Source organism: Fusarium solani (genome assembly GCF_023522795.1).
Source record: "Fusarium solani strain SB1 chromosome Unknown bctg00000010, whole genome shotgun sequence".
Lineage (NCBI taxonomy): Eukaryota > Fungi > Ascomycota > Sordariomycetes > Hypocreales > Nectriaceae > Fusarium > Fusarium solani.
This window is the reverse complement of record NW_027072147.1, coordinates 161,420-173,300: the sequence shown is the minus strand read 5'-3', so window position 1 is coordinate 173,300 and position 11,881 is coordinate 161,420. Positions and strand designations below refer to the sequence as shown.

The following is an 11,881-nucleotide window of genomic DNA, read 5'->3' as shown; positions in this document are numbered from 1 at the left end:
ATCAATGTTTTGTCTGTATTTATATGCTTCCTCAACTATAGAACCAAAGAAACTTTAAGTGACCATAGGAACGTTCTAATTCTTACTGAGTGCAACTGTCCTTGACTGGCTTTGGGGGTCCAAGTATGGCTTCTCGCCGATTCCAACAGCACGGTGGCCTACACGGTCGCCCAGAGTATCGTAGTCGTTGGTCGCGCTGTGGAACACACTGCGGTTATCCCAGATTGCTTGAAAGGTAATTAGTCTTTGGCTTTTCTCAGTATTGTAGAACTGGTGAGTACGAACCGATATCATTCTTGTTTCTCCACTTGAACCTGACCTGGAGGTCGTGGTTCTCCTCGATCCTCTTGTATAGAAGCTCCAGCAGCTCCTTGCTCTCACGTACACTCAGCTCGTTGATTCGCTGAGGGAAATTGCCAATCGCGAAGATGGATTTCCAACCAGTAACTGGATTGGTTCGCACAACTGGATGAACCGCCGTAAGCCCACGACCGACATTGGCGGGGTTCCCGCGTGGCTCTTCGTAGATCTTGAACTTGTCCGGGCGAGCGTCAGCAGCCCTGATGAATCCCTCGCCCTTGAAGGTTGCTGTCAGACCCTCCAAGAACTTCTGCCAGGGGTCGCTGAAGCGGTCGTAGATCTCGTAGCCTGATGCCCACAGGGTGTCACCACCTGTTGATGGGAGTTGGGTCAAGCGCAGGCTCGTGTAGTCAGCCGGGAACTCCTCGAACTGGATGTCACTATGCCATGAAGCAGCGCCGCCTTTGCGATCATCTCGATCCTTCTGGCCGACAGCCAGGGCCTTGAAACCCTGAGATGAGATGGTGCTGATTTCGTTGTCGGCGACGCCAAACTCATCAGTGCCATTGAGAAGTGGGTGGATGTGCAGGGTCGACTCATTTGGCTTGTTGACGAGCTCACCAAGGCGCTGAGCAAGCACCTTTTGTAGGTCATCGGTCAGGTTGTCCTGAGCACGGAAGAAGACGACACCCCTCTGGGAAACTAGTCATTGGATGTTAGAAGATCCCAATGAGATGCAACGAAGTTGGCCAAACTCACTGGTGATGGCAAGATCACGAACAAGCTCGTCAGAATTTGAGGCATTGAGAATGTCGTCGACCAGATTGACACTGGGATATTCGCGGCCAATTACAGGCGTCAGCTCCTCAGACTCGAAGCGATCAAGCGCTCCAGAAAGAGACAGCGGCTTGGGGTGTTGGCTCGTCTCGAGCCTGGTTCTCAGAACCGTCTCGGATTGGGTTGTAGTTGTCGACATGTTTGGATGAATTGCTAGAACTTGAAAGGATATGGTCAGGCTTGAGGGTAATACGAAGGATACTGGCTGTCTCTTTATAGGCCGAGGGTCCCGATGGGCCGAGAATCTCCAAATCACACCATGGTTGAGTTGAATCGCGGCATTGTGCAAAACACCCGCTTCATACTTGAAACCCCGCTCACATGAAGAGCTGCTGGAAAGACGCAATCATTTGCCTATCATGCATCAATCTTGGCCAGAGTCATGTTAGCATGTGCAATGTCATGTTAGCATCGGGTCCTAGCCAAACTTGGCCAAGATCTCCACATAATAATGACGTGCTCATCTGAATACTTGAGCGACAGAAGTTGTTCCTTTATTAGTCAGGGCAAAGGTATTTTTCATGTTATTATTTCCAGTACATATTTCATCTTTGTTGTTTAGGTAATGTTCCTGTGTTAGACTACCTAACCTGAGGTCAAACTGCCTAGTAAAGACAAGCCCAGTCCGGTAGTGTTATCAAAAGATTCTCAGCCTGCCCCAACTTGCACACAACTCTCGCTATTGACATTGACATTGCTCATGAGGTTCCCATAAACTGAGCTGTTGTCGTCTTAGTTGCGAATGTTACGGTCGGCCTAGTTCATTCATCTCGGTTTGATAGTATTCATTTCCCAGATTCCCAGAAATGGGAATCTCCGGCCATTGTAGGAGATGCCAACCACCGCGTTCTGGACATCGAAGCAATGGATGTCTTCCTTCTGCCAGCCGTTCATGAACTGGAGCATGTAAGCCTCTGAAGCCGGGAAGCCTTATTTTGCAGTGTGGTCGTCACGCAAGGAAAACCTCACAAAACTACCCCCATAGGCTGTTCAGAAAATCAGGCTGCAACCTTCAGGCCGCAGCGTGTCCTACCTCCCCGCATCATCTCGCCGCTGAAGTCCCCATTACCGTACTGCAAACGTCACACGAAAAACAAACACCTAGAACCTGAGCTAATCGATTACGACTTGCTAGTATGGCCACTCACTCAGTTGTTGTTGATCCCGTCGAAATCCGGGACGAATCCCCTGAATCTGATACCATCGCCCGTAAACCTGCATGGAGTGACTGGACACTTGTATGCGGTGGCTGGATGCGGCGAAGGTCGAGGGTTCCAGGCATGAATAGCCACTGGGGCAAGTGGTACCTCAACCGAGGTCATAACCAACACTTCAGGTTCAACCCGGCGTCAAACAGAACGCATATCGAGACAGCCAAACAGGAGTTCCAGTTTCACTGGAATGACCGCAATCCGGTCAGCGTCACGTCGCGGGATTGTGATGCAGGGCGAACCAGCGCTGCTGAACCGTGGCATAGTCGTTCAGAACCGGATATGAGGAAGACCAGGGACCCACGCTCGACAATCATTGATGAATCCGATGACTTGATCGTGTTTGACTCGGATGAAATGGGACAGCAGACAGTGGACATCGAGCGAAGTGGTATGGAAGCCGAGCGTGACGAGAGGGATTCAGAAGAATCAGCGGCTGCTCTATCTGAGCTCGACCTGAAGCACCGCAACATTACGCGTTATCATAAACTCAAAGGCCGACGGTACCGAGCTTCCTCCTCCATAGCCTCGGACAAGTCCGCGTTAGCCTCATTTTCCGGTGTGTCTGCTGCCTCTGCCGCTTCGACCTCCGACCACGCTGTGACAACGTCAAGCTTAGCTACTGAAATGGCAACCACAGTAGCCGCATGGATCTTCGGCACAATTATGACCGGGGTTGGCGTAGGGACCATGTGTGCCACTCAAAAGACCGCCGACTCGGGCACGAGGAGTGCTGTTGCTGGCGAGAGTTCGGCTCTCTCCAGCAGGAAACGTGCGGCGGCGGCTGAAAAGTCAGCGCGAGCGGCGACAAAGAGTGCCCGGGCGGCTGAGAATGGTGTTGCGGTTATGCAAAAGCAACTCGAGGTCATGATCCAGGACAAGCGAGGACCTCCTCCCGCAAGAAACAGCACCATTGGTCCTCCCGCCGATAACAGCGGCTCTAGGACAGGGTCTGTAGTGATACCTCGAGAACAGAAAACAGCACGAAGCGTGTCGACAGCGACGCCTCCTGCTCCCGGTGCTGCGTTGACCTCTGCGCCGGTGGACAGGGCTATGCTCAATTCTCGACTGCCTGATCGAAGCGAGATTCCCGTAGGCCATTACGACAAAGTTCAAGCCGGCCCGTTTGGCGTTAAGCGTCGTCGATGGGGATGTATCGTCCACGGCATTATTAAAAACAAAGTGATCCTCTATTTTAGGATCCTTCCCAGGCAGAACAGATATAAGCGGTTCCTTTGCACACGCTAAAACGTGACTTACGTGCTATCGAGGCGCAGCTTATGAACCGCGTCAGCCGCCGTAGTGTGACAAATCCACCCAATGATAACGCGCAAGCTTGTATGATCCCTCGCGACCTGGTGCTCGACTAGGCAGCCACTTGAAGCACACACTGCTCTAGTTTTATTAATACTCTTGGCAGCAATGATTTCTCGAAGTGCCAAAATAACAAGGTCAACCGCCATGGCTTCTAGAAACGACTCCATTCTCCCAGGCGGGAACAACCGGAAATGCGACGATGAACGTTGGTCTTGGGGAAAGACATTTGGGTGCCATCTTCAAAAGAATTGTCTAAAATATATTGCTGGCCTCTTGGTTTTGGGGTAAGTTTGCCTTGAGCACCCACTTCCGTCAATATCTAATATCGATCTGGTATCAAGTCTCGTCGGCGAATCCGCCTACATCTACCGCCTCGATATGGGATTGGCCCGCATACCCAACGATCTGTACGACCTATGGTTTGGAAAAGACATTGGCCACAATAGCCCAGAAATCTGGGATGCTGACCATCAGTCCTTTCTCCGTCATGCTCGTCCTGTGCCAATTCACTCGCACAATGACTACAAGCGCCGAATTCCTCTTTTTGAAGCACTTGGCTCTGGATGCATCAGTGTTGAAGCCGATGTTCATTTACGCGGGTCTAATCTTCTTGTCGGACATTCAAAATCAAGCCTCAGTGACGATAAAACCCTTCAGTCCCTATACCTCGAACCCCTACAACGCATCTTGGAGGCGCAGAACGCTCAATTGACTGACGGGGCTTGGCGCGGCGTCTTTAACCACTCCCCGGAACAGACATTCATCCTCGTCATTGACCTCAAGACTTCAGGGAAAGAGACATTTGACGAGGTAGATGCGCAATTGCAGCCATTGAGAGATCTCGACTATCTGACCTACTGGGATGGTAAAGAGAGAATCATGAGGCCTTTGACAGTTGTGGCAAGTGGGAATGCACCTTTTAGCTCTATACTTGCCATGAATGCAACGCATAGAGACATCTTCTGGGACGCCAAGCTTGAGCAACTAGTATCTATCGAAGATGATTTTACGACGGATCCCCCCAAGTACAAATACAGCGTCTCGAACTCATATTTGGCATCCACCAGATTCCGAAACGCCATCCTGTTTAGATACGCAAATAATTCCGAACTACACGGGGAGACGGCGTGGGAAAAGGACATGACATCAACGCAGATTGAACAAGCAGAATCTCGTGGTCTACTGGCCCGATACTGGGATACACCCTCCGACCCTCCGAACCTTCGAGAGATTGCGTGGAGAGTCCTGGTTGATAAAAAGATTGGGCTCTTGAATATGGACGACTTGGGCACTGTAAGAGCAAGGGCAAAGGGTTGGGGTGAGCTGCACAATGACTTGCGTTGATCTACGGTCTTGGGTTTTGATGTCGTTATGTATTGATAAACTGTACCTTTTGTGGCTGACGGTCTCTTGTGGACTCGTCATTGGAGACAATAGTAACGGCGCACCTATGCTACAAAGTCGCTACCACGCGTCCCTGAAACTCGCGAGCTGCAATGCTCTCAGGTATACTCTCTCCTTGCTGCAGTGGGACTTTGTTGATCCTACTGCAAATCTCCTGCTGTGCCATGACGTGCACCATCTTCTCTCCCTCTTGCAGACTGCTGTGTAGCGAGCCACGAATGATGAGCTCGCGAAATACTATATTGAAACGATCAAATTTGAATCATTATTCGGAAGTCCCAGAACGACACCCACGCCTCCGTACCGGAGACGATGGAGCGCTCAATCGGTTGCTGATATATCGTCGGTGCAGCTGATAACAGCGTCAACTCCCATGCCGTCTGAAAATTGGGCAAGTTTCTCGATAGTATCAGAGTCGTTTAGCTTGCAGATGATGTTGGACTTAAGATGACTTGGTATGTTGGCTGCAATTCCGGTTCCAATATCAGTCGCCACCGACAACCCGCAGGATGCGCAAGGATTCCGGAAGTTAAGTACTCCAATACGATCTCCAAGCGCCCAGTCCTCGCTTGCATTGGGGCCCAAGGCAGCGATGACTCCTGTTGACTCGTGTGGCCCACTGAAAGGGAGCTGAGTGCCATAGACGCCCTGGTCGACTTGATAGTCGGTATGACGGAATCTGGAGGCTTTGACGGGCATGAGCAGCTCGCCATCGCCAGGAGGAGGAACAGGAACTTTGTCCTTTAGTTGGTAATGGGCGTAAGTATCAAGCCGCCGCTTTATTTGCTCTCTAACTAGGGGAATCTAAAATAATTCCCATAAAACGCAACCGACTGTTGCCGCCGTTTTTGGGGCTGGCCCCACCCCGTAACTAAGTGGTGTGGTTACTGACTGACTCAGTACTGTACCTATGTTAGTACAAAGTTAAAAACAGCCCCCTGCTTTTACGAACTGGCGAATTACCTTGCAACTGGATGAAAGATTCTTGAATTTTGCTCTGGAGATCAATTGTACTTGACATCAAGATACGGGCAAATAGTCGAGACTCAAGCTTGACCTCTCAAGTCGACGCTGACACCAAGTTGATTCCTCCCTATTTCACAAGTATAAGTTTGACCATGGTGGCCGCAAGAGCAGTAACAAGTAGAAGCCACACCACGATCCAAAGCGTCTGAGTCCTTGTTCTCTGCCCCCTCAACGAGACTGACCGTAACGAAATGCCAACACATCTCTCCAGTACTTCTATCGATGCATCTAAGCTACTTATGGTCGTATAACAGCGAAGACTAACGTTTTTTAAACATGGATCTTGGGAAATGGTAGGTTGGCGATCCTGAGATGTACCGACCCTCCCTACACATTCTCTAACGGTGCCCTTGACTGATTCTTGAGTATGCAAGGCCTCAACCAACCGTACTGACGTTCTTAGCGACCTTTGTGCTCTGCGGATCGCCAGCAGAATAAGATAGACGCCCTGGATATATTGTCCTTCTGCCTGCGTAAGAACCTGCAACTCTAGGGTCTTGACCCGCTCTAAACAAGTGATTGCCATAGTCACACTTCTATCAACGACGCTGCATATGACAGCGCTGAGCAGTAAGGAAGCATGAAGCATCTGACGGGAAGAACAACTTCTGCTAAGCATAGCTTTGACAGAAGCGTCTATATCACAATCTGCAATGTCAGAAATGTTGACGACTTTGTTGTCAGAGTTGCTGAGAATGTATACGCATTCTTGTATCATCTCCTTCTGTAGAGAGGAGACAGCTCGAGGCTCGTTCGGAAAACTCGTAGAGGGATTGAGGTGCAGCCTGGGGAAAGGAACACCGACGTATCCGTTATTACTTTTAAGTGTAAGACAAGAGTTTCGTTAGAATGTAAACAATGGTGGATGCGATAACCTACGAGTCCCATCGCACTAGGGTCTTGGATACTTCTTTGTAAGTCCCAAGTCTCTCTAATCCGGTGTGCTCCCGAAGAATGGAGATGGCATCTGGAGAAGGTTGCTTGATGTTGATCCATCGGCAGCAGCGATGGTCTGGTGGTAAAGGTCCTTCCAAAAGATCAACGATTACGTTGGAAGGTACTTTGCGAGTCTCGAGTCCTTCACTTCTGATATCCAGAACTGTGATGTCCATGGTAGGGCGCTCGACGGTCGTTGGAGTCTGCACCAGGATCAACATTGCTTGTCTGGGTATCGAGACAATGTGTTCTGCTCCCACTTACAGAAACTCTGTCGAACCTGATTCATGCTCGTCCGGTTAGATGTTGCTTGACTATGACGAAAAACACATTGAAACGAGAAAGTCGGAAGCATGAAAGTGTCGCCAGCAAGAGTCGAAAACCGGCAAAGCCAGAGCATCTACTGAGCAATCCAAAAGGGCCAAAACACGAAACTGCAGTGCCATCACTTAGTATGGCATTTTGTGAGGCACTTTCATTAACATGAACGCATCCCAAGTGCCCCTTGGAGCCCCTGAAGCGACGGGCGAGGAGTTGGCGGGTTAAGGGGGCTGTGCTGGGGGCGGTGCTTCGTAGCGCGGAATAAATGAACACAACTTCATGACATAGAGACCGGGATTTTTAATTAATGCCAAAGCCTAAGAGCACGCTGTTATCCGTCTCAGGCCCTCCCTTTGCCGAAGGGGCGCCTAATTCGGGCCTTCATTTGAGAGAAATGAGACACGCGGATGGTGGCAGTGCCTGCGAGACGCCTGTTAGTCCCAGCCCACCTCCAGTCTATCAGTCAAACTTCTCCTCGGCGCATGTGCTTGTCAGGTCTTTGACTTCCAGCCCGACCGTGACCGGTGCCAGGGCTCAGATGCACAGCCTTCCTAGATGGCTGCCTGATGTCCATGTCTTTAGCTCGCGCTGCAGGGAACTTTCTTCTCGGTCAGTATCCACATCTTCGGTGCGGCGCCCTGGAACTACGGCTCTTTCGACTTGACTCATCGCTCTCAGCCAGGAAGGTGGATAGCCTTGAGCCCTTTCTTGGCACATGGAAAAGATTTTCTCTTTTTTTGTTAGAGTAACTGACGCTCTAATATCAAATGTGTGCTATAAAGCATTCCCAAAAACCCTTTCTTTTCGTGTAGAATCACCAACCCCAACAAACCAATGATCCCTCTTGTCGATTCACACAATCATCCCTCATTCTTGGTCAGTCTGGCCATCGCCAATCTGGAGACTTCACGCAAGCTCAGGAAAGCAGTCCTTGCCGAAGGAGCTGCAAGGTCTTATGCGACAGACTTTGAGCCACCATAACTGTCCAGACTCTGGGGCCCGATCTTATCGAGAGGTCTGTATCCAGCGACTTGTAGGCACAGGTCTGAGCTGACGACTAATAGTCACATCGCAGAACATGAACAGACCAACCCACGAACAGCGAATCGCCGAGACCATGATTCACCGCAGAATCAAGACTTGGCCTACCTGGCTTCGCCAGCTCGTCCGGGCCAGCTCACGTTCCAGGTCGCAATTGCAGTCCTGGCAGGCAAGCCCGGAATCAGCTCAGGACGAGACACAGGAAAGAATACTCCGAGCTTTCGCCTCCATGCCAGTAGAGTTGGTCTTTGATCATCTCGCCTCTGGCGAACATGGCATCTCGGACACTGAGGCGCTCGCCCGGCGACGCATCCACGGCCGCAATGCTGTATCCTCTCAAAGGCCTCCGTCATGCTTCATGCTTTTTCTGTCGATCATTCCAAACCCGTTTAACATTTTGCTGGTTTTCCTGGCCATCATCAATGCTGCAATGCCACCTCCAAACTGGGTGAGTGCATTGTCTGGACAAGATGATTACCTGGCAGTATTAACTAACACGCAGAAATAGAAAGGATTCGCCGTTCTCATGATCATGGTCTTGATCTCATGCGTCGTACGGTTCTGGCAAGAATACCAGAGCGGCATGGCCGTCTTTCGACTTCAGTCATCTATCACGAGCAAGTTCAGAGTCCGTCGACCCCCATGCAACTCGACCTCGACCGACAAACAACAACATTCATTAAATGAGATAACTGTCGCCGGCGGTGATCTTGTTCCTGGAGATGTGGTCATACTTGTGCCAGGTGCCGTGGTTCCCGCTGACTGCCTTATCCTAGAATCGTCCTTTCTGCGAATCAGCCAGTCCACCTGGACGGGCGAAAGCGAGCCCGTGCTCAAGGTCAAAGGTTCCAATGACTTGAAAGACGAGTTTTCTCTTTTCGATCTTGGTAATCTGGCCCTTATGGGCACCAGCATCGTGTCTGGTCATGGAACAGGACTTGTGCTTCGAACGGACGACGGTAGGTGAAAGAATCAACGTTTCATTCACGCGTGGAAGACTTGACTGACTTTCTAGACGTACTGATAGCAACCATGACCAAGGAGATCGAAAAGAAGCGGCAGCCTAATTCATTCCAAAAGGGAATCCGCAATGTTACGTGGATGCTCATTGGGTTCATGGTCGTCATGGTCCCTATTGTAAGTATCTCCTACCCAGGTACCTATATAGAGGTAATCAACCCAGTTCCGCTGACCGGAATATCCAGGTCTTGTGCATTTCGGGCAAAACTACGGGTGATTGGGCGAATGCCGCACTCTTTAGCATCAGCGTTGCCGTCGGTCTTGTCCCAGAAATGCTGCCTGCTATCGTCAATGCGAATCTCGCCCAGGGCGCCCACCAGCTGTCTAAGAAACGGGCGATTGTAAAGCGTCTCGACTGCGTCCAGAATCTCGGGGCTATGACGGTTCTATGTAGTGACAAGGTATGAAGATGGATGTTTGTTTTTGACAGCCACCATCTTGCAACAGGCACTGACAGTTGAACAGACAGGAACTTTGACCAGGGACGAGCTCTCGGTGCATCGGTACACAGACGCTATGGGAGAAGACAGCCTGGACGTTATTGAGCTTGCTAAAGTGGATTCTTCAATCCAAGGAGACAGCGGCAATAACATGGACAGGGCCATTCTCAACTGTCAACTGCCAGACGGAGGTGAGATCCCCGTGGCCCATTACGACAAAGTCCAAGCCGTCCCGTTTGACTTTGGGCGTCGTCGATCGGGATGCATTGTCCGTGGCATTACCGGGAATAATCTCCTCATCATCAAGGGTGCATTCGATGAGGTTCTCTCTCTGTGTTCATCCATGCGATTTCGCGGGAAGAGTGAACACCTCGATCATGAAGTACGACGGCAACTCAGCCAGCAGGCCACGCGTATGAACAAACAGGGGCACCGGGTGATTCTAGTGGCGACTAGAAATCTTGGTAAGCCTCGGCTGGTCGACGATCTTGAGCTCGGCACACTCGAGATGGGCATGACTGTGGAAGGTATGATCAGCTTTGTCGATCCGCCTAAAGACGACGCGAAGGACGCTGTCGCCAGGCTGACGGGGCTGGGAGTCCGTGTCAAGGTCCTCACAGGCGACTCTCTACCTGTAGCTCTCAACGTTTGCAGCTCTCTCGAACTAATCCAGCGTGGAGACGCCATAGAGGAGGATGCAGAGGCTATCACTGGACCCGATCTCGCGGCTCTGGAAGGGTCCGACGAGTTCGACCTTGCCGTGGAGAGGTGCACTGTGTTTGCCAAGGTGACACCCAAGCAGAAAAGCATGATTGTGACCAGCCTCCAGAAAGCAGGTCATTGCGTGGGCATGCTTGGTGATGGTATCAACGACTGCATCGCCCTTCGAGATGCCGACGTTGGCATCTCGGTCGACTCGGGAGCCGGCGTGGCCAAGGACTGTGCCGATTTGATCTTGACTGAGAAGGGGCTCTCGATTGTAGTCCAAAGTGTCACCCTGGGGCGAATTACACATGGCAACACGATCAAGTACCTCAAGGTGAGCTGCTCCCTCTGATTTCAACCCGTGCTACCCCCAAAGCTGACATTAGCTCTCCAAGATGGTCGCATCCTCTAATTTTGGCAACGTCTTCAGCATTGTGGCGGCGAGCGCCTGGCTACCCTTTACACCGGTTAGTGATTCTTCATGTCATACTAGGGACTCGGATGCTAACCTTGGGTGCAGATGATGAGCATCCAGCTTCTCGCTCAGAATCTTCTGTACGATATTAGCCAGATCGCCATTCCCTGGGATAGAGTTGATGATGAGTATCTGCGAGAGCCAAGAAGATGGAACGCCATGGGTAATTCCGCCTACCCAAGAAAGTTTGATCTCAACTGACAATGAACGCCTAGACATTTTCAGATTTGTCATTGTTCTCGGCCCGACCAGCTCTGTCATCGACATTTGCACGTATCTTCTAGGCTGGTTCTACTACGGCGTCAAGTCCACTGACGACAAGCAAGCTGTCAAGCTGTTCCAGACACACTGGTTTCTACAGGGGTAAGCAAACAGCCCTTTTTGTTTCTTGACTACCTAGTTAACAATCGGCCGAAAGCCTCCTCACCCAGACTCTCATCGTGCACCTCCTCCGCACGGCAAAGATCCCATTTGTCCAGAGCCGCGCCGCCCCGATCCTCGTCTTCTCGACTGCATCCATCATGATCATCGGCTTTATCCTGCCCTGGGTTCCAGCATTCCGGCCTGCCTTTAGCTTTGCACAGCCAGCGCCGTCTTTTGTCGGGTTCCTTGCGGCTGAGCTTCTGGCTTACGCCATCGAGGTCCAGTTGGTAAAGATGCTTTACATTCGGGTCTTCGGTACATGGCTTTGAAGGCGTGAGCTGATTTCCCTGCGGTGAGGTGGCGAAATCCAGGGGATTGCTGTTTTTATTATTTTTATTTCTCTTGCTCATTGTGTTGATTTATTTTCTGCTGGGTCTCTTGACTGTTTGTAAAGAGTATCGCGTTTGTGTCGAGGTCTCAACACC

General features: G+C 50.9%; 5 protein-coding genes across 5 annotated transcripts; 3 read left to right on the top strand and 2 right to left on the bottom strand.

Moving 5' to 3' along the window:
- Positions 1-75: 75 nt before the first annotated feature.
- On the bottom strand, positions 76-1,276 carry MRS44_014096 (uncharacterized protein; the record flags this gene model as incomplete). The annotated part of the gene is made up of 3 exons (XM_046273232.2): positions 76-227; positions 286-1,002; positions 1,060-1,276. 3 exons carry the CDS (start codon positions 1,274-1,276, stop codon positions 76-78), a joined length of 1,086 nt encoding a protein of 361 aa, XP_046124116.2.
- Positions 1,277-2,273: 997 nt separating this feature from the next.
- On the top strand, positions 2,274-3,596 carry MRS44_014095 (uncharacterized protein; the record flags this gene model as incomplete). The annotated part of the gene is made up of 1 exon (XM_065618270.1): positions 2,274-3,596. The coding sequence occupies one exon, from the start codon at positions 2,274-2,276 to the stop codon at positions 3,594-3,596; it is 1,323 nt and encodes a 440-aa protein (XP_065474342.1).
- A 213-nt stretch (positions 3,597-3,809) lies between these two features.
- On the top strand, positions 3,810-5,009 carry MRS44_014094 (uncharacterized protein; the record flags this gene model as incomplete). Its single annotated transcript, XM_046284419.2, has 2 exons — positions 3,810-3,949; positions 4,007-5,009. 2 exons carry the CDS (start codon positions 3,810-3,812, stop codon positions 5,007-5,009), a joined length of 1,143 nt encoding a protein of 380 aa, XP_046124114.2.
- A 381-nt stretch (positions 5,010-5,390) lies between these two features.
- Positions 5,391-7,252, bottom strand: MRS44_014093 (uncharacterized protein; the record flags this gene model as incomplete). The annotated part of the gene is made up of 4 exons (XM_065618269.1): positions 5,391-5,810; positions 5,962-5,971; positions 6,491-6,913; positions 6,975-7,252. 4 exons carry the CDS (start codon positions 7,250-7,252, stop codon positions 5,391-5,393), a joined length of 1,131 nt encoding a protein of 376 aa, XP_065474341.1.
- A 1,178-nt stretch (positions 7,253-8,430) lies between these two features.
- Positions 8,431-11,725, top strand: MRS44_014092 (uncharacterized protein; the record flags this gene model as incomplete). The annotated part of the gene is made up of 9 exons (XM_065618268.1): positions 8,431-8,841; positions 8,902-9,352; positions 9,409-9,530; positions 9,599-9,814; positions 9,879-10,892; positions 10,954-11,025; positions 11,079-11,196; positions 11,249-11,396; positions 11,452-11,725. The coding sequence occupies 9 exons, from the start codon at positions 8,431-8,433 to the stop codon at positions 11,723-11,725; spliced, it is 2,826 nt and encodes a 941-aa protein (XP_065474340.1).
- Between the last annotated feature and the right edge of the window lie 156 nt (positions 11,726-11,881).